Source organism: Sus scrofa, chromosome 17 (genome assembly GCF_054392235.1).
Source record: "Sus scrofa isolate SSC_HxYL_T2T_F1_AM1 chromosome 17, Sscrofa_HxYL_maternal_Yorkshire_Landrace_v2.0, whole genome shotgun sequence".
NCBI lineage: Eukaryota > Metazoa > Chordata > Mammalia > Artiodactyla > Suidae > Sus > Sus scrofa.
Genome location: NC_139399.1, coordinates 35,666,990 through 35,692,070, shown reverse-complemented (window position 1 = coordinate 35,692,070; position 25,081 = coordinate 35,666,990). Strand labels below are relative to the sequence as shown.

Below are 25,081 nucleotides of genomic sequence, written 5' to 3'. Positions count from 1 at the left end.
CCCTGACATTTCTCAATTAGATCATTTTCATGTACATTATCCCTATGGGTTTCTGCCCATTCCTCATAATAACCTCTCGTAGCTGTGTTCTAGAATGGTGAGGACGCATATTACCTGGTACGTGGGGCAGATCTCAGTGGAGAAGAATGACGTTTCGAGGTTTTAAACGACAATATTGTACACGTGTGTTTCAGCCTGAGTTCCCCCACGCTTTTCTGTTCTTTGTCCTCGGAGGAAGTTCTAGCCCAATTTTTTTCTCATCCCATAGAAAGAGCCTCCTGTGAGGTCTTCCGGCTCGAACACCTCCTCTGCTCCCTATCAGATCCCACAGACAATAGCCTCTTGGCTAACATCCATCCTGCCCCTGTCAGGTGTGACAGTCGCCTGGCTGCGGTGTTTAAGGGACACTGCATCAGGGCTCCGATCTGAACAACAGAGATGACGCAGATGCTGCCTTCAAACAAAAGGGGCTTCTTTGCTGAGCGATGGAGGAGAGGAAAGGATTCCTGGAGAAGTTTCCACCTGTATCGTTTCCCCTGGTGGGATGCTTAGTCTAAGTAGAAGTAACAGCTGGGTTCTGATGAAGGGAAGGCAGTACAAGTGAACCATGAATGCAAGTGGTGTGGACAAACTTATAGATGTTGGTGACACTGCACAGCGTGAATATGACATGAGTGGAACCCTGGTTCTCAGTCATCATGCCTTGAATGTGCGTTGACTGGCAGTGAACACCTACAGGTTTCATTTCAACATGGGCAATGTTTTATCACCTGTTGGTCCTGAGATTTGGGCTTATGCAATGCGCTAAAGAAAAAAATAGCAACAGGGATGTTTTGTGTGGACATGCCACCAGGAAGACCACGCAGTCTGGAAATCTTCAAACACGATAAATATGAACACGTTCGCCCCATGACCCAGCTGCTCAGCGCCCGTGCTGCCGGAAGAAGCAGGCATTTCCTGAATATTACGCTTTCCAGATGCAATGGGACAAACCCACAAGAACTGTATATGGTAGAGAAATGACCGTTGGGGTTTAAGACACAAAGGTGTATGTGCTTGGGTCTGTGAAAATATTGTCACTGACTTCAAACCCTACACTCATATATGTTCAGTGATTCTTTTTTTTTTCCCCTCTGTCTCTTTAGGGCCACACCCGCAGCATATGAATGTTCCCAGATTAGGGGTCAAATCAGAGCTACAGCTGCTGAGCTACACTGCAGCCACAGCAATGCGGGATCCCAACCACATCTGCAACCCACACCACAGCTCAGGGCAACGCAAGCTCCTTAACCCAGGGAGCAAGGCCAGGGATCGAACCCACGTCTTCATGGATACTGCTGAGTCATGATGGGAACTCCCTGCTCAGTGATTCTAAGAAGTTTATCAGGCCTTAATGATGACCAAAAATGAGTGGGGAGCAGAAAATTGTAAGCCCAGGGGTTTCTCTCACCCAACCCTGAGAAATCAGTTCCCCTTCACCAGGAAGTCCATCACAGGTGCCCTGCTGGTGACACCTCCCATTAGCCTCTGTCACTTCGAGCCCAGTCTGGTAATTTTCTCCTGCAGTTCCTCCCAAGGTCTATCTAAAGAAAAAGGACACACTGGCCTTCAGAAAACCCTCTAGACTGGGAAATTGCCTTGATGACCCCAAACCTGCAGCTGGCTGTTTGCACAAGACAGGGAGACGCTCATACATTCATTGGAAATTACTTAGGTTTCTTAACAACCTGAAGGAGGCAGAAGCGCCCTAGTTTTCTTGGTAGAAAAAGATTTCCTTCTTCGTGGAAATCCCTGGGAACCCTCTTCTCTGGCCCCTTCTTCCTATGGACTCAACGTTCACCTGGGAGCCTCGGCCAGCAGAGGTACCGGAGTGTGGCCAGATGCTTCTGGCACAGGAGCAGAGGATGGCCCTCCTGCCTGGGTGTTGGGGATGAGTTCTTTCTCCCAGGGCCATGGCAGGGACATTCTTGTGAGCCCCCGACCAGGCTTCACATCTGAACTTTTCTCTGTGCTGCCACTGGGCTTGTTGGAGCCAGTCGCCATGTTACACAGCAGGAGTCACGAGCATGCCAGCCTTTCCTCATGAGGCAGGGCATTCAACGCTGCAGGTTGGCCATAAACACTAGTTTCTTCACTATACAAGATATATATGGGAGTTCTCATCGTGGCGCAGTGGAAACGAATCTGACTAGGAACCATGAGGTTTTGGGTTCGATCCCTGGCCTCCCCCAGTGGGTTAAGGATCCAGCGTTGCTGTGAGCTGTGGTGTAGGTCGCAGACACGGCTCGGATCTGGCATTGCTATGGCTGTGGTGTAGGATGGCAGCGGTAGCTCTGATTCGACCCCTAGCCTGGGAACCTCCATATGCTGCAAGTGCGGCCCTAAAAAGATAAAAAGACAAAAAAAAAAAAAAAAAAAAAAAAAAGAAGAAGAAGGAAAAAAGAAACAAAGATATATATAACCTGAAAATGCATTTGGCTGCTTTCTCTCTCAGCCCAGTGGGATTCCCAGGCTGTTACTTTCAGGTGATATGGCCAAAACACATGATTCAGAGGTTTCCATAGTTTGGGATTGGAATGCTAAGCCTCCTTGGGCCACCTCTTCGGGTCAAATGGAACCGCCATCCTTGCATGCTGCTGTTCCGCTGATCCTCTCCCTCTGGTGTGTCCTGTCACCTATGGGTCTCTCTCTGCAACTCAGTTTCCTGCTTGATCTTCTCTAAATCGCAGAACATGTGCTTTTAACTGCCAAACAGGTTTCTCTAGCCTCGCCATCAAAAGATTGTAACTTAACCGGGCCCTGTAGGAGGCTACCTGGATGACACACACATGACGTGTGTGTGTATATGGCATCCATACCCTAGGGTCTCATTGCCAGAAAACCTCTCCCCGGGACCAAACCATCCCTTCCTCCGAAAGATGGCAGGTTTTGCTTGAAGCCTGCCTGCCACAGGCCAGTGGACTTACAACTAACCCTAAATGCCAGAGAAAGAATTTTTTTCCTGCCTATGCAAAGAATGCCTTACTGCCTTTCATTTCTCCTCCTGGGGAATCTGTTCCAAATGTCTCACTATGTCTCACAGAAGCCTATTCTCTCCGGTTTGGAGATGAGAAGACAGGCCTGTAGGAAAGCCAGGAGCTTGGCCAAGCTGCTTCTAGAACATTCTCTTCTGTAGGACATTTGCTGGGTCAAGAATTCCTATAATGCTATATGCGGTGGTTAAAAGATTATTCTGCTTCTTTTGGCTTCAAGACTGTGTGGATGGCTGGAATTTAGCCCAAGGGGATGGAGGGAGCTGCTGCAGAACCTGCGGCAGAGTCGTGGGGGCACAGGAGGACCAAGCTGCACCCTTGCAAGCAGCTTCTGGGTGCGGACACGCTGGGCAACAGACACCAGGTGATGTGTTGCCTGGCCCAACTTCGTGCCCCAGGTTTCTGCAAGACGCCCCAACATACCCATGTGTGCTGCCACAGGGCCAGTGCCCGGCCAGCTCCAGCCTCCATGGGGACATTCTGGGCAGCCGCTGCACCTCTGGCGTCACTGGTCATCGTGAGCATGAGTTAGCCTAGAGTGGCTGCCTCCTCCGTGTAACCTGGGCTCCCAGAAGGATGCCCAAAGGCCTCAGGATCAGCTAAAGGCAGTGGCACTCCACGTCAGAAACTTCGCCCCACCGAGGGCCTCAGACCCCCTCCCCATCCAGGCTGAGCTGTCTCAGTGCAATGTTCCTGCGTGGCCGTGGCCGGTCTCCATAGGTGGGCGTCCTTTGACTCAGGGTAGGTCCTCAGCATCCTCTGCACACTTAGGAAGAAGATGGGAACCTTTCCACTTGGTGTTCTATAAAACACAGCCTTTGTGACCTTATCACCCAGGGAGGGATTTAAAAGAGAGAGACAGAGAGAATCCAATTTCCTTCCTGTAGCATGTTCTGCTCTCTCATATGCATTACTTTCAAATAAATGGACCGTGTTTTTCTTTTTCTTCCAGACTGTTTAGTCAACTTCAACATGCACCCTGCACGATATGATTTTACTTAATACCTCACATACACAAAATTTTGGTTTCCATTTTAGAAAAGGTCTATTTGGTCAGTCGAAATAAATTTCCACAGGGGATAAAGATGCACAACCAAGCTCTACTGATCCTCATGAAAAGGGGACCTGAGGATTTATGCTTTATGACTATGGATGAGAAAAAGGGAGCCAGACACAGATGCCAAGACATCACCCGTCCCCGCAGGCCAACCACCAGGTTTTTAAGGAAACATTTCATTGGTAGAGCATATACACTCGCCCTCAGCAGGTGGGTCTTTTATCGTGTGGTGTAGTTCAGAGAGAACATTTACAAAAATCTCCTATTTTTGTTGCTCAGAGGGAGTGATCACCAGCCTGCAACTATGAGTTCATCTTTGTTTCATTCAAAGTTTTCAGGATGTTATAAACACAGCTTTGTCCCTCTGCTTTCATGTTCTGCTACACTGAGCTTTTGTCTTCCTGGATTTTCCAAACTGGTAAAATACGCAGTCATCACAGATAAAAGGAGGTGCAGTTTGTCCCGGAGGCAACTTACCTGTGCCAGCTGCTCGCTCATTGTTATTCTATTTCAAGTCCCTTATACGCGGAGGAATAGCCATTTTCCTGAGAGCTAAGCCTTTCACTAAACCTTTCCCATACAAAACTTTTAGGCTCAAAAATCTGAAAATGAGCCCTTGGTCACATGTTCCTTCCACGCTTCGTATTGTCCTTCTCATCATCCTGCCACCTACGCCCTTCAGAAATGCAGCCCCTACTGTACAGGTTTCTAAAATCCCTTTGCTGAGCAAACCTTAGATGTGGTGGGCGGTGCAAGAAAAGCAGCAAACACACAGCAGGAAGGGAAGAGAACACGCAATTGTGATGTTTAGCACGGCTTCATAGTCAAGTGCTTCAAAGACGGGAAAACAACTCAAAATATTAACTGGTGAGTGTCAGAACTGTTCTTCAAAGGGCTTTGTGACACATAACGGAAAACACTGTAATTACCGTTATTAAATGTAATACCCCAAACAGATGGTGTTCCAGTTTTTCTTCCCCCCAAAATGGATTGCTCACCTGATCGGAAAATTATTTCTGAGCCCTGACCCCAAACCCAGTCGTTTCACTTCGGTTGCATCCAAATAGTGGTCCACTTCCTTTGTATTAGAAATCTGCCCATAAAAATCTTTTCTGCTTTCTTCTTGTTGATACTTAAGGATCAAAAATGACCCATTTGACTTGAGGAATGCCTGTTACACTGAGCCCCAGGTTGCAGGAAATAAGGGAAGTGGTAAATTAAAGTGGTGCTGCTATATTATATCCCCCTTGGTTAAAAGGGTAGATGCTTGTGGACATTGATCTAAATTTCTCTGAAAAAAGATTCACTCAGCCTTTCCACTAACCCCCACCTTCCAGTACATTCCTCAGGACCCTAACAAGCCTTCAAGTCCAGTGAGCCCTATTGAGCCTGTACCCATGAAGTGCCAGAAAGACAGAAATGGGCAGGTCCAAGCTCAGCTCTAAAAATCCACAGATCACTGATGACAGTGGGTTTTTCCCTAAATAAACAGCAAAGATACATTTAAGCAATCGCTAGAAGCTCTATTTTAAACCTGTTGAAACCACGGAGATGCAGAAATAAGTCCACCTTACTTTGACTTTGAAAATATTTTATTTGAATAGTAAATAGTTATACAGTTGAAACAGTTCTATTGAAGCTTTCTATAAATAGCTAACAATTAAGAAAATAATGTATGTAGAAAAGAGATTGCATTTAAAAGTAAGAGCTGTCAGTTGTATGAGGGCCCGGGGGCCCTCCAAGCAGAATAAAATGGTAGGTTGTCTGTAATTCGCTCAGATAGATATAAAAGTTAAAACTTTTAGCCGATCCCTTTAGAAAAAGGCTCTCTTCTAAAATGCACAGTGAAATGTCAAGAGTGGCGGGGGGAGGGGGCGCACCAAAAAAAATCTGCAAGCAAATAATATCATAATCTTCATAATTAATATAAATAAATAAAGAATAAATAACAATTACTCATAAATCAACATATACATTTAGAGGGAACTCATATAGCCCTACCTCAACAAAGATGATCAAACCAAAAAGTCTCATGTGAAATACTGAGGCAGTTTCTACAGCATCTTCTGAAAATTCCCTTCCCTCCCCCCCAAAACATTCCCAAACAGACAACAGTTCAAGGCATTTGTGGCTAGACTAAAGAAAACTCTTTTTTTAAGCAATTTGATTTGTTCACATACAAAAAGGTAAAGCCAGACTCCAGCAGTTCACAAGCCATAATAAAGCTAATCATGTGGGAAGTTCAATTTACAGCCTGTGAAATATAAAGGCATTTATTCCTCAAGATTCACCCAAAACAACCCGTACGCTACATACATAGAGAGCAGAGATTGGTAGGCGAGAGCAAACCGCATTTCTAGACCGAGAACACAGCGAATACTAGCAAGAAAAACATCTCCCCTCCAAGGGGAGGCTTCCAACCACGAGACAAACGCGTACAGCTTTTCTCCCTTGTAGAGAAAGAGATTGGCTCCTGTTGCGCCAGGGCGGGGGGGTAAGGGGACACAACGCAAAAGGGGGTGCGGGGTCCAGAAGGAGTCACAACGAGAGGATCGGGGTTACCGTCACGCCACACCGAGAAGCGGAGACAACACTTTCACCGGGGTGGGTGCCCCCGGCGCGGACGCGGGGTCGGGGCGCGCTCTCTTCGTGGGTCTCCAAGCGAAGGCACAGTTCGGGGGGCCGGGGTGGAGGGCGCGCTCTAGCAGGCCGGACGCACGGGCACCTGCAGGAGGATCACTTGTCTGTTTTCTGATGGGTGGCACTTGTTGATGTGCCGCGTGAGGCCGGGCGAGCTGTAGAAGGTGGCCGGGCAGTACTTGCAGGGGAACACCTGGGCGGCGTGCAGCAGGCGCAGGTGGCGCTCCTGGGCGCCCTTGCTGGGGAACGTCTCCCCGCACACCGGGCACAGGTGGCACTCGGCAGACGCGCTCAGGCCCAGCACGCCGGCCGCCTCGCCATCGCCCGCCGCCTCCTGGGGCGCCTTCTCGTCGGGCCCAGGGTACAAGGCCAGTAGGTCCTCGGCTGGTGGCGCCGGCGGCGCGCCCTTGGCCTGCAGAGCCTGGTGGTGGGCCAGCAGGTGCTTGCGCAGATACGCCTGGCGGCGGAACTTCTTGGCGCAGTGGTGGCACTCGTAGAGCCCGTCCTCGGAACCCGATTCGGACACGCCGCCGGGGCTTGGCGTGTCGCGGTCGCTGCCGCCTCCCGTGGCCTCCCGCGCCTCAGCCCTGGCAGCCGTCTCGGGCTCGGACGCGCGGGCGGCGGCGGGAGCAGGCCTCGGTTTGTGCCAGCGGCGGTGCGAGGCCAGGTTGGCCGGGCAGCTGAAGACCTTGGCGCATTCGGGGCAGCGGTACTCCACGCGCACGATGCGCGAGCACTTGTGCTGCGCCAGCGCGAACGGGTCGGCGTACTCCTCCTTGCACAGCTGGCAGATGAACTCGCCCAGTGGCCGCGCCGCGCCCCCCGCGCGGCCCCGCGGCGCTTCCACCGGGCCCTCCTTGATCTTGAGCCCCAACACGGGCGACGTGGTCACCTCGTCCTCGAAGTGCAGCTTGCGGATGGCTTTGGGCTTCTTGGAGCCTGGGGCCTTGGCTACCTTAGCGGGCGGCTCCGCGGCGGCGGCCGCCGCGGCAGGGGGCGCGGGCCGCTTGCCCGGGGGCCGCAGGGAGGCGGCAGAGGGCAGCGGGGGGCCAGGCCCCGGGCCGCGGGCCGCCTCGGCGCCCGCCGAGAACGCCGTGCCCATCTTGAGCTCGGCGGGCGCGAAGAGCAACGGGTCGCCGCCGCAGGTGCCACCGCCGCCGCCCGCGCCGTTGGCCCCGCCGCCGCCGCCGCCCACGAGCAGCGCAGCGGGCGTGGGGAAGGACTCGGCCGAGACGGGCGAGCCGAGGTTAAAGCTGCGCTCGAAGTACTTGTGCTTCTCGTGCTCGCGGCTCACGGGCCGCGTGGGGCTGTAAAGCGGCGCCGGATGCGCGGCCTCGGGGTTGCCGAAGTGCGCGGCCCGCGGCCCGGGCGGGGGTGGCGGCGGCCCCGGCGCGCAGGCGAGCGCGGCGGCGAGCGCCGCATGGGCGCGCTCGGCGGGCGGCGGCGGCGGCAGCGGCCCCGGCCCGGGGCTCGGCGCCGGGGGTGAGGCGCGGGCGCCCCCGCAGCCCGGGGAGAGCAGCAGCGCGCGGTCGCCGTCCTCGCCGCCGCGGACCCGGTAGGACACGGGCGTGGACTTCTTGCTGCGCTTCACCAGGAAGCCGCGGGGCATGTTGGCGCGGCGCGAGAGCGAGGCGCTGGCTAGGTCCCACCTCCGCGCTCGGCCCCGGAGGCCCTCAGTGCCCCCGGCCCATGGCCCGGGCGCGGCGGCGGACTCGCGTGGCGCCGGCGGCGGCTCGGCTCGGCGCCCTGCACGCGCGTCCCTGTCCCCGAGCCCGGGAGCCGCTCCCTTTTAACTGGGGGAGGGGGCCATTGTTCTCGCCTCCCGCTTCCCCCGGAGCCAATCAGCGCGCCCGCAGCTCCTCCGCCCGGTCGTGTGGGAGGGCGACGAGGCCGCCAAAAGGGGGCCGGGACTCGGGGGTCGCCCGGTAGGTGCGGCAGATGTACCTGAGGGCGCAGGGCCCCCTCGCGAGCCCCGCCGCCGCCCCGCCCGGCGCCGCGGCCCCGCCCGGCCCAGGCACACGCCCGGCCCCGCCTCCCTTCACGGTCTGCTGCTCCTCTATGGGGAGGCGCACGTGCCTGGGCTTTGTGTCTCTCCTCCGGGGGGCGCGGAGCCGCCAAATGGGCCCGTCCATCAGCACGACAATGCTCACCCCCCTCCCGCGCGGGGATTACCCGCGGGTCGCGAGCAAAATAGCAACAAAGGAGAAGAATGGCCCCAAATATGTCAGGAGGGTTCAATCCGCAAGCCGGAGCGGAGGGGGAAGTTGTGCGCGCTGATTGGGTAGGGGCGGCGGTGGGTAGCAGCAGGCCCGGGGGAGATCTGAGCGCGGCTGCCAGGGCGGGAGTGGGGCCGGGGGAGGCGCAGGAACTCCACCGGGTGTTGAGGAAATAATCAAGAATCGAAAATAGCTGCAAAGCCCGGTCCATCCTGAGCCCCGCCCGGGCCTCGGACTGGTGGGCCTCGGGACCCAGGATCTAAGCGAAAATGGAACCCTTGAGTTCCAAGTGTGGGTGGAGGATCTGGCCTTCTGCCTGCAACCGAGGGCGATGTTTGTGTCCGCAGACTCTGCGCGCCCGTGGGCCTCGAGAAGGTTTCTCTCGAGTTTGAGAAACTGTTGGCACCATACTTCTTCGATCGCCAGCAGACGCGGCGCTGGCTGGGGGAGAAGGAGGGATGGGATGCATTTCCCCCAAACCTTGAATTTCTGAACTTTTTTCCCCCTTTTTTTTCTTTTAAAGTTCCCGGAGGCTGCGGGATTGGTTTCGTCGGAGGGGTCGGGTCCAGGCCTCTCGCAGCCTCCGCTTCGCCCAGGGGTGGGTTGCTTCATAGGTGTTGGCCAAAGCCCGAAACGCGCGGTCGGCCGCGTGTGCCCCAGTGAAGTTGGTTTCCGCTCTCCTTGCACCGCTTCATGCATTTTCATTGGGAGCGGGCATTTTGTCTGCCGGTTGACATCAGATGCTAAATCAAGAGCTCCAATCAAGGCGCTGCGGAATAAAGGGGCCGCCTGTCTGGGCGCTGGGGGCCCCCCCGGAGCCGTGCCCCCTTCACCTTTGTGAAGGAAATTAACCTCCCGCTATTGAGCGCCGGTCGCGGCCAATCTGGACTCAAAAGAGGCGCGTGCTGCCGGCCCGGGGGGAGGGGGGGCAATCTGTCCTCTGAGGCAGGCTGCGGCCTCGGAAAGGACAGGCCGCCTCCCCGCCCCCCGTGCCACCAGGAAAAGACAACAGTGGAAAACCACCCTCCCCCCAACCCCTGCCGCCCTGTTTGGACCCAGACCTGGCCCTTTGCCTCCAACCTCTTCCCAGCCCAGCCCCAAGCAAAGACAAAAGGCAGAATCTCCGGGGGAGGAGGCCGAACCCCAAGAGTGCGTAGTGGCCCTGATTGCCCATTACTAGGGAACACATAGCAAAGCCACGTAAAATGTCCTATGTTGTGAGGAAAATGTCACTTTATTGAACAAGAAGGAAACAGACATCTTTCTGCAAAGCTCTGTGCAACCAGATTTTGCTGAGTTTTGCTTATGTTTAATTCCACTGAAGGTATTTAATTGTTTTGGATTTTCCCTCTGAAAATACCCTGGCATGGAAATGAAGATATTTTTAAAATAGAGTCCACATGAGTAATACGTTTTAATGGGGATAGTTACTAGACTTAATCAATCAATGGGTTAATCAAGTTGATTAATCAAGGGGAAAAATATTTGGTGATTTTATGTTCCTTTTTTTTTTTAACTCGAAGACTGGAAAGAGAAAAATACACATAATAGGATGTGTCTTGAAAGCTCTTGCTCTCTTCTTTAAAAATGCGAACTATGATGAATGCTAGCCCTGAAAAAAGTTAGAAATCCTCAAATGAGTTTATCTAAAATTTATCCGTATCTTTTAGTCTAAAAGTAACCGCTGTTATTTCCTTGCTCTTTTGAGCGCTGATTAACACTGCTGATGAAATTAGAAGTGGGAAAGGGATTCCGGGACAGCTTTGGCCAATTTTATTTTCTAATCACGAATCCCATCTGGATTGTGGAATAATAGGGCGGGGGCTCACCCGCCATCCCCAACTGACTGCGGGGTATTTCGTCTTGCATGTGTAACACTCCTTTCATTCAACAGATAACAGGGAGAGTTAGTCACCTTGTGAATCTTTTAAAAATAACAGCATCCATAATTGCAAAGAAGGCGCGAGGGCGGGGTGGGAGAGGCAAAAAAACAAAACAAAACAAAACAAAACCCCCGGCTGAATGCAGCGAATTCAAACAGGGCTGTGAATTAAGCCAAGAAAATCTATGGAACACTATTGAAATACTGAGATTCAATGGATCCGTTTTTTTTTTTTTCTTTATTTGTGCTTTCTAGTCTTTACCAGCGAAAATGAAATCTGCTCTCAGACAGGTACGGTCAAAACAAATGGAAACTTGAAGGGTCCAAGTATTAGAAACTAATTTCATAACCCAGGGCTGGGGAAGAAATAGGCTGCGCTCATGCACACACCAGCAGCCTCTACGGGTGTGCACCCTCACACCGGTCGTGGGTTTCTGTCATTTTCTAGGGGATTTTATTGCTCAGAATCTGCGCGCCCGCGGGCATGTGGACACTGAGTCGAGAAATTCGCCTTCCTCTTGGAAGAGCAAAGCGCCACCACGCTGCGCTGCGCGGCGGGCCTTGGCGCACCGCGAATCCGGATAGAGGCCGGGTGAAGTTGGGTTGGGGAGACACCGGGTGCTGATTTGCCCCCTCCAGGAGAGTTTCACCCAAGGAGGAGAGCCTAGGGAATCCCAGGAGGGCCCCCAAGTGTCCTTCCCAGGCCCCAAGCGACTCCTCCTCTTCCTGTGGCGTCCCTGCCAGCGCTTTGGAAAAAAGACGGCGTCCTCTTCGCCTCACGTCCTTGCGGACCCCGCGGTGGGTTCTTCCTCTGACCGCTGCAGAGCTGAAGGCCGCCGGCGCTCTAAACTCCTCGGTTCTGGAGTCCTCGGCTGCCGTCGGGGAACGCGCCGGGATTCACTGTGAACCCCGGCTCATGAGTCTTAGGACCAGGGAGTTGCTATAAGCGCGAAGCTTGGAAATAAGTGCCAGAGCGGGGAATTTCGGCCTAGGAATTGCCCCGTGGGATGATGCCGGGTCCAGGCAGCGCCTAAGCTCCTGACAGGCGAAGACGGGTGGGTCCACAGTCTCACTCCGCAGCTTGCGGCGCTTTTGGAGACCCTCAGGGGCGCAGCGTCCCCATTACCATCCCCAGACCCCTCTCCCGGATTCGCAGAGGCCCTCCCGGCCTGCGACCCCCGGCCCGGCCTGGGCCGCCCGTTCCCGCCGCCGGGCCCGCCTTCAGGTCCCGGAGGGGCCCGAGCCCCTGTGCGCCGCGCGCGCCGGCCGGAGCTCTAGAGGCTTTGTGTTTGCAGGAATGAGGGGCGGTGGCGTCGGGCCCCGGGGCACGCGAGAGACACGCGCAGCCCGCCGCCGCCCCGCCCGGCCCGCTCCGGCCTCCGGGCACCTTCCGGACCCCCGCCCGCGGGCCGTCGCCTTTGTTCGGCATATTAGCATAAAGCTGCCGCGGATCTCCCGTTTAAATAATTTCACACAAAAGGAGAGAGCATGAAAGAGGGCGGCCGGGGCGAATCCGCGAGACTGCGCCGTCCGCCCGGCGCGGGGAGGGACCGCGCTCCAGCAGTTCCCTCCCCTCGAGTTTCAAGTGCCCCCCGGCAATCTGCTGCGCGCCCATTATTCGCCGGCGCCCACGGGGTGGCCGGCCGCCCCTTTCATCCTCCCGAGTATGCCGTCGGGCCGCCGCACGCTCCCTGAAGTGCCCTCGGGGCTGTTTCCGCCTCGGGTGGGACTGTCGGGCCCTGGGAGGGGAAAGTGGGCCGGATGGCCCTCGGCCGGGCGACGGGAAGGGTGACGTTGGCCAAAGCAGGCGAAGGCGAAGCCTGGGAGTGTGGGGATGTCATTAAGTTGAGATTGAGTTGGGGAAGAGCTGGGAGGGCACGGAGCGTGGGGCGCACAGGGTGCGGCTTCCACCTGTGACGGTGGCCCTGCCCTCCGCGCGCCCGGGCCTCAGGAAGGGCAGAGAAGAAGACCCAGCAAAACTGACCAGAAAGGCCACGGCGGTTCCGACCGTCTCCCTTCCCTTCTTCCTCGTCTGCTTGCCGCAGGGCACAAGGACAGGTGGCAGGGCGCAAGGGGGCCAGAGGGGCGAGCTGTCCACCTGGGCCTCAGTTCCCCCTGTCCTGCTCCTGCCCTTGGGTTTGGGTGTCCTTGTTCCTGCTCTCATCCTCCTTGTCCTCCCCCCCCACTCCTCCTCCCCCCCTTCCAGTCTGCTCCCTTCTCTCTCCCCCTGCCCCTCTCTGCCCTCCCCATCCCACCTCTTCCTCTCGCTCCTTCTTCCCCATCCCTCTCTTCCTTGTGGTCTTCCTACCCCCGACCCTCACCCCCTCAACCGTCCACGTCCTCCTTTCTCCCCATCTCCCTGTCTCCCCCATCACAATCTCCTTCCCCCTCCCTCCCCCTTCCCTCCCCTTTCCTTCAGTGTCCCACCCCCCTCTCCTCTCTCCCACTCTCCTCCCACTCCCCCACTCCTCTCCCCCTCTCGAAGGCCAACGTGTGTTATTTTATTTGTCTAGAGAGAGCCTATTTGTTCAGTGATGTGTGGCCTCCTGGCCGCCTGCTTTAATGGGGGACGCGGAGGCTGGTTTCTGCGAGTATTAGCATACAGCTGCCGCTCCCGCCCGGCCCGGCGCGCACTTTATCCCAGCCTTATCATCACCTCTCCTCTCAACCAGAAAACAATCAACAGCTCCTCGCATGCGGCGACTTTCGAGCCCTTCTCCCTGCTCCTTGGCTAACACTCAGCCGGGTGCACCGTGCACCCGTGCGCGCTCTCTCTTCTGTCTGTCTCTCTCTCTCTCTCTCTCTCACACACACACACACACACCCTCTTCTGAGGGTAAATATTGATTGGCTGGCTGTACATTTTCTCCTCCGTGCAGTGTTCCCTTTTCTGAACCACATTATCTTCTATTTTCCTTTCCCTTCCTGGAATATTTGGGTGGAACTTGAGGAGCCATTTTTGGAAAGGAGGTGGCCACTTCTAGGACAAAGCAACATATGTCAGGAGGTCATCAGAGGCATCTGTGAGGCATGGTTGCTGCATGTGATTTGGGGGAATATGATGTGGGAAATTGAACTTTGGTGTTTTCTTGTCGGTATTCTGTTTTCAAAACCAAAGAATTCCAAGATCAGCTTAGAGCCCAAGACTTGCCAGCCGAGCAGGAGCAGCAGAAGCTGAACTGCTGCGGGGACTTCTGCCATCTACATCTTTAGGGAAGCCATGCCTAGGCTTCCGGAGAGAAGTCTAAATACTGGTCTTTCTGAAGCCTTTTCTTTGCCAGGACATCTTTATTCTCCTGACGTCCTTAAAACAGCCAGCTTCAAGCTATGATCAACGACTCTGGGGTTCATCTCTTATTCTCAGAGAAGGTGTCCCTTAGTGATAAAATGCTCGAGTCCGCAGGTATGTGCTAAAATCCCTGCCTAGATTCAGGAAATCACTCACTTTCTGAGTATAGGACGATGATTAGTAACTTCATCCAATACACTTGGCATTCTAAGACTTGTTGAATCTGCCATGATGCCTGTGGAGGCCCAAGACTACTTTTTTAAAAAGCACAGAGGAAAACTGACTATAAAATTTATGCATGATTTGACATTAAGTTTGGCATTGTCATATGGACTCACTTTTATGCCACCAGAAGCTTTCTAATGGTAGTACTTGGTCACAGAAATTGTAACTGTTGATCCTCTGACTGGTTGTTCTGTGGTTCTCCACCCAAGGTCCCAGGGCCTGTCACAGAAACTCACTCCATTTGCTGATAAATTTGACCCAGGGCCTCTCAGGGGAAGGGGTGGGAGAAGGAAAGTTTCTTGAGCTCACTTATTCATTCGCAGGCCCTGAAATATGGATCCTTGTGCGTTGGGTTTGCAGTTTGAAGAGAAGACCAGTAGCGATTGTTCAATTGTTCTCCATTTGAGTTACAGTTTGTACCATATGGCCAGAGCGGGGCACTCCCTCTAAATGACCCTGGTGTTTGTGTAAAACATACGTGTGCAGGAATTAATGGAGTTTATTGCTTGCTTTTGGAAAATTGCAAGTCTGCCTTAGAAAAATTGCAGTCTGGTGTTCCACAACCATTTTATTTTTGAGAAGTGTCAGTTTGTTAATGGGTGTATAATTCTGAAATGCCAACTTTGACTTATCTTCCAAAGAGCTGTGTAGTCATTGTAATTGTGCCAACTTTTGCTAAATGTTAACGTAAATACCAAAAAATGAACAAAAACTGGACCATGCCCATAAAAGCCCGTTTTAAACCCTGCTGATCAAAAATTCGGACTCCAATTGTGCCACACTATCTGCTAAAAGAGGCCCAAATAAATGAAAACAGTCTTATGTGCTGTTTCTGAGTCCACATGTTCCTGAATCCAATAAAGCACTTAATATGCCATATTTATAAGAAATAGGGCTTCTGACCCACATTACAGGTGACATGTGCCAAAGGGCCCAGATACAGTGCTCAGGGTCAAAGGAAATGATCTAGATTAATTTCCTACCGCCGTTCTCTAACCTAAACCTGTGCATGAACCTGCGTTGGTCGTTCCAGTTTTTTGGTGCATTTACGCTCATGATCTGGAAATAGGAAGTAGAAACACAGGGGCTGGGATAGCTGCCTCCTCATTTTAAAAGTTCCTGTAAACTTTCCTATGCAATCAGTCCTTCTGATGTTGGGTTACAGAGTTAATTTCCTGTCATCTGTTTGACTAATTTTCCATCCTGGGCACACGATTTTCTTTTTTTCTTTTTTAATCACCCACAAGGATGACCGGGTAAACACATGAAGGACTAACAGCACTGGCGGCAGGGCTTTTCAGGAAATCAAACAGAATTACACCTGAGTGGAAAACAAGTTTTACACAGTCCCATCTCATTTTATTGCTAAAATGGGTTATTCTGCCCAGGAACACGCTTGGTGGTGTTAGTAAAGCGTCTCCCCGCCCCAGAGTCTAGACGCACCGCCGTGCGCCACCTACTGGGACGATGGGAAACTACAGGCCAAGGTGGACGCGGAGAAGAAAGGACCAACCAGGAAGGTGCCCGGTGGTCCAGAGGGCTTCTGAGAGGTTTCCTGCTTCTACATAGCACTTCCCGGAAACAATCAAGTGGAGACTGTGGCTACGGGCTAAATGATGCCTGGCCACGCGTACATGGGCAAGTGGTAGTGATTATAGCGCAGGAAGTCAAGAATGCTCTTCTTCACCAAGGGCTTGTAGATGGTTTCCTGGAAAACTCTTTCGAGGTATTTCCTGGGCTTCTCCCGCAGGTTAATTTCCTCATCCTCGATCTGACGCGCTATCTCATCTATGGAAGGAAAGTTTTCTTCCTGGGAAATACAGTAAGGGGCCAGATGCTGAAATTACTCTGTAATAAGAGGGCAGTTTCACCAAGACGCCCCGAGGTTGGTCTTTTTTTTTTTTTTTCTAGATTATTATTATTATTGTTATTATTTTTTTTGCCTGTGGCAAAGCACACATAGCATAACATTTACCACTTTAACCATTTTTAAGTGTGCAGTCAGAGGCCTCAAGGACATTCACGTTGTTGGGCAGCCATCACGACCATCCATCTCCAAAAAGTTCTCATCCTCCCAAATTCTCTATGAATCACGAACGCCCCACCCCCATCCTCCTAGCCTCTGGCAACCACCCTTGTCCTTTCTGTCTCATGCCTTTGACTATTTTAGCGCACCTTGTATAAATGGAATCGAACACAATTTGTCTTTTTGTGACTGGCTCATTTCACTTAGCACAATGTCTTCAAGATTCAGCAAGGACAATATTTTAAGCTTTTAATTTCCAGGTAAAAATTATTGGTAGATCAGGCTTATTTCAAAACAAGGAAAGGAAGTGATTAAACATTTTTACATGAAAATTCCTAGGTGACTTACTTTACTTGGTTAGAGTCCCCAAGAAATGGGAATTTTAAACCCCTAGAATAAATTGCTCATAAAGTCAAATTTCATTGATATCATTAAGGATGGGGCTTAGCAAGGATACAGTTATTTGAAGTTGAGGATCATATGCTGTGCATATTTATAATATCATGGAGATTTTTCCAACATTTTATTATGAAATGGAAGTGTTAAAATAAAAGTTGAGAGAACTGTACAGCTGGTACTTATATACACTCCACTGGGTTAAGATTTTACCGAATTTGTGTCCTCACCTATCTGTCCAAATATAGGCAGATTGTCATAAAAAAAACACGACTAAGGTTTGAGCTGTGTGCTTTCTGAACACCACAATAACTGAAAATTACCCTAAAGAATGATGCCCTTTGATGGTATATTTATTTGAACTTCTAGTAACCCCTTTTTAATGGCAAAAGAAAGGAACAGTTTGCAGAGTTCTACTGGATTTTTTTTTTTTTTGTCTTTTTAAGGCTGCACCCATGGCATATGGAGATTCTCAGGCTAGGGGTTGAATCAGAGCTGCTGCCAGCCTACACCACAGCCACAGCAACGCGGGATCTGATCCGAGTCTGCAACTCCTCTGCTGCTCATGGCAATGCTGGATCCTTAGCCCATTGAGTGAGGCCAGGGATCGAATCTGTGTCCTCATGGATACTAGTCAGATTTATTAACCTCTGAGCCATGATGGGAACTCCCTGGATCATTAATTTTGAAATAAAAACCAATTTTTATTGGTATATATTTGACTTAGAAAGTTGTATTTGTTTCAGGTGTACAGCAAAATAAATCAGTTATACATATACATGAATCCATTCTTTTTCAGATTCTTTTCCAATATAGATTATTACACAGTATTGAGTGGATTACCCTGTGCAGCACAGTAGGTCCTTGTTACCTTTCTATTTTATACACAGTGGTGTCTGTATGTCAATCCCAAGCCCTAATTTATCCCTCCCGCCCCACGATTTCCCCTCCAGTAACCATGAATTTGGTTCCTTAATTTATTAATAGTAAGAACTTATAGATAGAAAAATAGATTCCAACTATATGGAGACATAAGGCAATGACCACCTGGCTATTTAGGCAAGACATTGCCAGGAGTGGGAGATTCTACACCATCACTTGGAAGAGCACTCAGTGGGGGTCCGGGACTTCAAGTCGGCTCCGCAAAGACAGTGAGGGAGAGAATGGCCAGTGAGGCCCAAAACCAAATACTCGAGATGCTGAAGCACCTGAGTGTCCAAGCTCATATGCCGTCTATACGAGGTTGGTTCTTTCTCCCCTTTTCGGAAAAAATGTATCAAACATAAACAATGAATATGCAAAAATTATAGGGGATTTGAGGCCCATGTTGTAAGATGCGGTGCTAACACCGGGGCAGAGGGTGTAAGGTCACAAATGGAACTTTTGAATTAAGAATAAATAGGGTTTTGTACGTTTGCTCTCATAGTGTGACCTTTCTCAGTGTGACTACCTCCCCGCTCAAGATAAGCAGCCTCCCCTCAATGTCACCACCTCCCCTCCCAGGGTGACCACCTCCCAACTCAGGATGACACCCCCCTCAGGATGACCATCCCCCTGCCCCAGGATGACCATGTCCCCTCCCAACATGCTCATCTGTGAGCCGCTCTCTCCTCCGTACGACACATGACCTTTTGCGTCGGCTTCTGTCCGTTAATGTTTGAGGTTCACCCACTTTCTAGAATGTATCAGCATTTCATTTCTTTTATGGCAGAAGAATGTTCTGTTGTGTGGATAGACCACATTGGTCTGTTGATGGACACTTGGGTTCCTTTCTTCCTTCTTGTAATTCTGAACAAAGCTGCTATAAACATTCATAGCCAAATATTGGTTTGGGTACTGATTTTCACTTCTTTGGGGTGTGTGTTTAAGAGTGCAATAGCTAGGTCATATAGTAATTCTGTTGGTAAGTTTTCAGGAAAAATCCAACCATTTTTCCACAGCAACTGCAGAATAATTTTACATTCCCATCAGCAATGTATGAGAGTTCCAATTTTTCCACATCCTTGACAATACTCATTATTTGGGTATGAAGTGGTATCTCATTGTGGCTCTGCTTTGCATTTCCACAATGATTCATGATGTTAACGTCTTTTCATGTAAGGGGGTTTACTCTGGGCTCTTAATTCCATTCCATTGATCTATATGTCTGTTCTTATGCAAATACCATACTGTCTTGGATACTGTTGATTTGTATTAAGTTTTGAAATTGCAAAGTGTTTGTCCTTCAGCCTTTTTTATTTCCCAAATTATTTTAATTCTTCTTCAAATGTCTGGTAGAATTCATCAATGAAGCCATCTAGTCTTCGATTCTCTTTGTGGAGAAATTTTTGATTATTGGTTCAATACCTTTACTTGTTATAGGTCTGTTGAGATTTTCTATTTCTTCTTGAGTCATTTTGGAGTCCCCGGCATTTCCATACAAACTTTAGGAATGATTTTTTCCATTTCTAAAAATATATCATGGGCTCTTTTTATAGGATTGCATTGAATCTATAGATTGTATTGCATAATATTCCTGGCTTAACGATACTAAGTCTTCAAATCCATGAACACAGATGTCTTTTCATTATTAAGATCTTTTTAATTTCTTTCAGACATGCTTTGCGGTTTCTTAGTGCACAAGTCTTGCGCCTCCTTGCTTAAACTTATTCCCATGTACTTCATTTTTTTGATGCTACTGTAAATGGAATTTTTTAAATCTCATTTTGGATTACTGATTGCTAATGTACACAACTGATTACTGTGTGTTGATCTTCTATCCTATAACTTTGCTGACTCCATCTATTAGCTCGAATATTATTAGGATTTTCTTTGTATAAAATCATGCCCTTTGAGACTAGAGATAATTTTTCTTTCAAATATGGGTGCTTTTTATTTCTTTTTCCTGCCTAGTTGCTATGGTTGGAACTTCCAGTACAAGGGTGAATGTAAATGGGGAAAGCAAGCATCCTTGTCTTTTCCATATCTTAGAGGTAAAACTTTCAGTCTTCCCTACTGACCATGATTTTAGCTGTGGGTTTTTTCCATGAATATTCTTTATCAGATTGGGGCAGTTTCCTTCTATTCCTGGGGGTTTTAGTGTTCTTACTGTGAAAACATGTTTGATTAGTCAAATGCTTTTTCTGCATCAGTTGGGATTACAGCACTTCCCCACATTTCATTTTATAATGCAGTGTATTACACTGATTAATTTTCATATGCTGAACCACTCTTACATTCCTGGGGTAAAGCTCACTTTGTCACATTGTATAATGTTTTTAATGTGCTGCTGAATTTAGCTTGCTAGTATCCTGTTGCAGATTTTTGCTTCTAAATTCCTAAGGGATATTGTTCTATAGTTTTCTTTTCTTTTTATGTCTTTGGCTTTAGTATCAAGGTAATACTGGCCTCATAGAATGAGCTAGGAAGCGCTCCTTCCTCTCATAATTTATTGGAGGAGTTTGAGAAAGACTGGTGTTAATTCTTCTTCAAATGTTTGGTAGAATTCAGCAATGAAGCCATCTAATCTTGGATTCTCTTTGTGGAGAAATTTTTGATTATTGATTCAATACCTTTACTTGTTGTAGGTCTGTTGAGATTTTCCATTTCTTCGAATCTTTTTTTTTTTTTTTATGACTGTTCCTGCAGCATATTTGAGTTCCTGGACCAGGGACTGAATCCAGCTGTGACAATGCTGGATCCTTGAAACCACTGCACTGGGCTAGGAACCTAAACCTCTGCAGCAACCCAAGCCACTGCAGTCAGATTCCCAACTCTCTGTGCTACAGTGGGAACTCCTTCAGTCAATTTTTGTAGTTTGTGTATTTCTACGAATTTGTCTATTTTATCTAGATTATTTTGTTGGCATACAATTGTTTATAGTATTCTTTTCAAACCTTTACTAGTTCAGTAAGGTGGGTAGAAATGTCCTCACTTTCATTTTATTAAGAATTTGAGACTTTTTTCTTGGTCAATCTAGCTAAAGTTTTATTAATTTCGTTGATTTTTCAAAGAGCTAACTTTTGGTTTCATCAATTTTCTCTCATTTTCCTATTCTCTATTTCATTTATCTAAACACTATTATAGTAATGTTTATTATTTCCTTCTTTCTGCTAGCACTGGGTTTAGTTTGGTTTTCTTTTTCTAGTTCCTCTAGTTCCTAAATTATGTTATTGATTTGAGGTCTTTCCTTTTTTATTTTTTTCACTGTAAGCATTTACAGCCATAAGTTTCCTTCTAAAAACTGTTTCCACTATACATCCCATAAATTTTTTTATTAAAGTACAGTTTATTTAGAGTGGCATCCCATAAATTTTGATCTGTTGTGTTTTTATTTTCATTTGCCTCTAAGTACTTCTAATATCCCATTGGGTTTCTTCTTTGAAACCAAAGAAGTTGCTTAAGAATCTGCTGTTCAAAATGCTGGACAGGGTACGGAGAAAAGGGAACCCTCCTGCACTGTTGGTGGGAATGTAAATTGGTACAACCACTATGGAAAACTGTATGGACGTACCTTAGAAAACTATACATAGAATTACCATATAACCCAGCAATCCCACTCTTGGGCATATATCTGGACAAAACCTTCCTTGAAAAAGACATATGCACCTGTATGTTCATTGCAGCACTATTCACAATAGCCAAGACATGGAAACAACCTAAATGTCTATTGACAGATGATCGGATTAAGAAGATGTGGTAATATATACACAATGGAATACTACTCAGCCATAAAAAAGAACAAAATAATGCCATTTGTGCAACATGGATGGAACTAGGGACTCTCATACTAAGTGAAGTAAGTCAGAAAGAGAAAGACAAATGCCATATGATATCAGTTATAACTGGAATCTAATATAAGGCACAAATGAACCTTTCCACAGAAAAGAAAATCATGGACATGGAGAACAGACTTGTGGTTGCCAAGGGGGTGGGGAGGAGGGTGTGGGATAGACTGGGAATTTGGGGTTAATAGATGCAAACTATTGCCATGAATGGATAAGCAGTGAGATCCTGATTCTGCTGTGTAGCACTGGGAACTATGTCTAGTCACTTATGATGGAGCATGATAATGGGAGAAAAAATAATGTATACATATATGTGTGACTGGGTCACCTTGCTGTAGAGTAGAAAATTGATAGAACACTGTAAATCAGCTATAATGGAAAAAAATAAAAATCATTATTAAAAAAAAAGAATCTGTTGTTCAGTTTCTAGGTGATTTCTAGCTTCATTTCATTGTAGTTGGAGAATATACTTTATATGATTTAAATCTTTTAAAATGTACTGATACTCATTTGGTGGCCTGTCCTGGAGAACATGCCATGTGCAGTAGAGAAGAACGTGCATCTCACTGCTGTTGGGTTTAGTACTCTGTATATATCTATTAGGTCTCGTTGATTTAGAGTGCTCTTCAAGTCCTACATTTCTTTTTTACTCTTCTCTCTGGTGGTTCTATCCATTACTAAAAGTGAGATACTAAATTCTCCAACTCTTTTTGGCTGTGCCTGCAGCATGTGGAAGTTCTGGGGCCAGGGACTGAACCCTCACCACAGCAGCGACCTGAGCCACGGCAGTGACAATGCCGCATCCTTAACCCACTTCACTACCAGGGAACTTTGCCAATTATTATTTTAAAACTGGTTTTTCCAATTCTATCAATATTTACTTCATATGATGTGTGGTTCTGTTGTTCATATATTACTATGATTATTATTATTATCATTGTGCTTTTTAGGGCTGCATCCTCGGCATATGGGGGTTCCCAGGCTAGGGGTCTAATTGGAGCTACAACTGCTGGCCTATGCCACAGCCACAGCAATGCAGGATCCGAGCCACATCTGCAAACTACGCCAGAGCTCACAGCAACACCAGAGCCTTAACCCATTGGGCGAGGCCAGAGATCGAACCCACAATCTCATGGTTCCTAGTCAGATTCGTTTCCACTGTGCAACAACAGGAACTCCTGATGTTCATATATTATTGTTACAGCTTTCTTAGAGAATTTTGACGGATGATTTTCCCAATCAAAATTTCAACCTGGTCAGTGACTCTTTGGCCAAATGCAATACCAGTGGGTTTATAATCTCTTCCCCTTTTTGTTTCCACAAAAGAATCTGAGATGTCTTATAATGATCTTTTTAAAATAATAAATCATATACAGATTTATAATCTATATGTGACTTATAATGACAGTCACAGATAATACTGTTTTCTTTCTTTCTCCACATGTGGAGGGCGGGAAAAATCGATAAAACGAGCTCTAGGACATCATAGTTAATGGCACTGAACTTCTGTACTTCCCTGAAGACAAGGTAGAAAGTGACATTAAATGGGTAACATCACCTCAATATTTGAGAAAGCGAATTACTGTTATTATTATTATTGTTTTCTTTTTTTGGCTGCCCACAGCATATAGAGCTCCTGGGCCAGGGATCAGATCAGAGCTGCAGTCACGACCTAAGCCTCAGCTGTGGCAGTGCCCGATCCTTACCCCACCGTGCCTGGTCGGGGATCAAGCCTGCATCCCAAGGCTTCCAAGATGCCGCCGTTCCCATTGTGCCACAGGGGAAATGTCTGTTATTCTTTAGTGAAACCCATCTGCTTTATTTTCTATTAGCAGACTCTTCAGGGAAATTTTCACATGTCTGTTTGTGTGACTATCACTTCCACTGTTGGCCTGTCCCCACCGAAATTGTCTCCATCACTCTGACTTTGGTGGCTGGCACTTACTTGGAGCCATTCTTCTGTGCCTTGTGCTTGCACACAAGCCCCCACTTCTCTCCCCCCAGCTCTGAGCTCTTGTTCCACGGGGATATGAGCTACAGACAGACACCGCTGCAGGTCCCAGCATGTGGCCGTTATACCTGCCCAATGTCAGAACAATCCCCCAGTGGAGGCTTTTCTTACAGAGCTGCAGGCCCTAACTCTGCCTGTGGCCATTACACCTGCCCAATGTCAGAACAATCCCCCAGTGGAGGCTCTTCTTACAGAGGTTCCCCTTTCTGCAAATCTCGAGAGCCCACAAGGATGGCTGGGAGCCCTTTAGTGCATCTTCTGCAAAGGCCACCTCTGCCCTACCTGCTCAGCTGCCAGGGTCCACTGTCCAGGCTAAGTTTAGGAACTGCAGACTGACCCAGAGCAGAGATCTTCTCGTGACTAGAGGGTTGTGGAGTCTCAGTGCGTGTCATGAGGAGCCACTGTCACTGCATTTGACAATGTACTTAGGAACATGAACGGCAGGCTTCGCTTTTAAGCTTGATGCCTAAAACCCCTCAGCTCCATGCAAAAGTTTAACTGAGGAGCTCAGATCTGGGGTTTAGAAGGATTTAGGCACAGTTCTGATGTGATGACTCTTTGCTTTGGGGCAGCTGTGCGGATTACACTTTGAGAGGTGGGACCTGCGGAGTTGAGCGAAGTTCTGTGAGAACCAGGCTTCCAGCTTGGGGTCATGTTTTAAGTGGACTTGTCACGAGACATAGTTCTACAATATTTTCTTAGCCTCTTTGCTGAAAACTCCATCTTGTCCTGCTTTACTTTACCCCATCTTCCTGCTTGGAAAACAGTCACAGTGCTGGTAAATGACTTAAGCTTAAGTACAAAGACCTAAAGGCATAAGTTATTCATAAGGTCAGCTGAATGAGGACATAATGCATTGGTCTAGGCACACCTGACCTGTGCAGATTGGCACGCTGTTTGCACAGCATGATATGTCCTCTTAAGAATAAGAGAAAGAGGAACCTCATGGCCCCAAGTGGTTTATGAGTGGTCGTTAGCAGAATATGCATTAGCAAAGAGAACCAAAGTGCAAACCTAGGCACGGCGGGGGGGGGGGGGGGGGGGGGGAAGAGCAGATAGGCATGCCTTTTGTGGAAGCACAGTGATGATTCTCTAGAATGTTATGCATAGATAGCTAAGGCCAAGCTTCCTCAAATGCTAATGATTGTTACATGCCTAAAGGTCAGAATAAAAGCTTAACCATCTACCAGCTATGTGACTTTTAAAATAATAAAAGAACTTATAAAAAACAAAACTATATCCTGCATCTATAGCCCCCTTCTCTCTTGAGGCAACCCTAAAGAGCACAATAAAAGCAGTGTGGTTTCTTGAGGTGGTGCTCTTGCCCCCCTCACCTTGTTTTATGTTAACTTTTTCCTTAAGTTTCACAGCACCTGTTCTTCAGCCCTAAATTGCTGAGCTGGTCTCGGCATGGACTCACTTCCCCACAGACCTGTCTGACCTGTAACATCTTATATCTCAGCGTGCTACTCTTCTTACCTCTGATATGCATGCTGCTCGTCGGGGCTGACCTGGCTCTTTAGCCATCAGCCCTTCTGCTC

The 25,081-nt window shown here is 48.8% G+C and overlaps 2 protein-coding genes across 9 annotated transcripts in view; both read right to left on the bottom strand.

Annotated features, from left to right (window-relative positions):
- The window catches only part of CFAP61 (cilia and flagella associated protein 61), a 292,210-nt gene that overhangs the window by 15,663 nt on the left and 251,466 nt on the right, over nucleotides 1-25,081 (bottom strand). For 4 of the 8 annotated variants that reach the window (XM_021077414.2, XM_085004563.1, XM_021077413.2 and 1 more), the window contains one exon: nucleotides 15,679-16,151. The exons of the other annotated variants lie outside the window; for them this stretch is intronic. In XM_021077414.2, the coding sequence (XP_020933073.2) occupies nucleotides 15,951-16,151 (201 nt within the window). In that variant the 3' untranslated portion in view covers nucleotides 15,679-15,950. Of the gene's footprint in view, nucleotides 1-15,678; nucleotides 16,152-25,081 lie in introns of those variants that run through there. 8 annotated transcript variants of the gene reach the window in all.
- Nucleotides 5,664-8,495, bottom strand: INSM1 (INSM transcriptional repressor 1). The gene has a single exon (XM_021077416.2). The coding sequence runs from the start codon at nucleotides 8,336-8,338 to the stop codon at nucleotides 6,791-6,793; it is 1,548 nt and encodes a 515-aa protein (XP_020933075.1). The 5' UTR covers nucleotides 8,339-8,495; the 3' UTR covers nucleotides 5,664-6,790.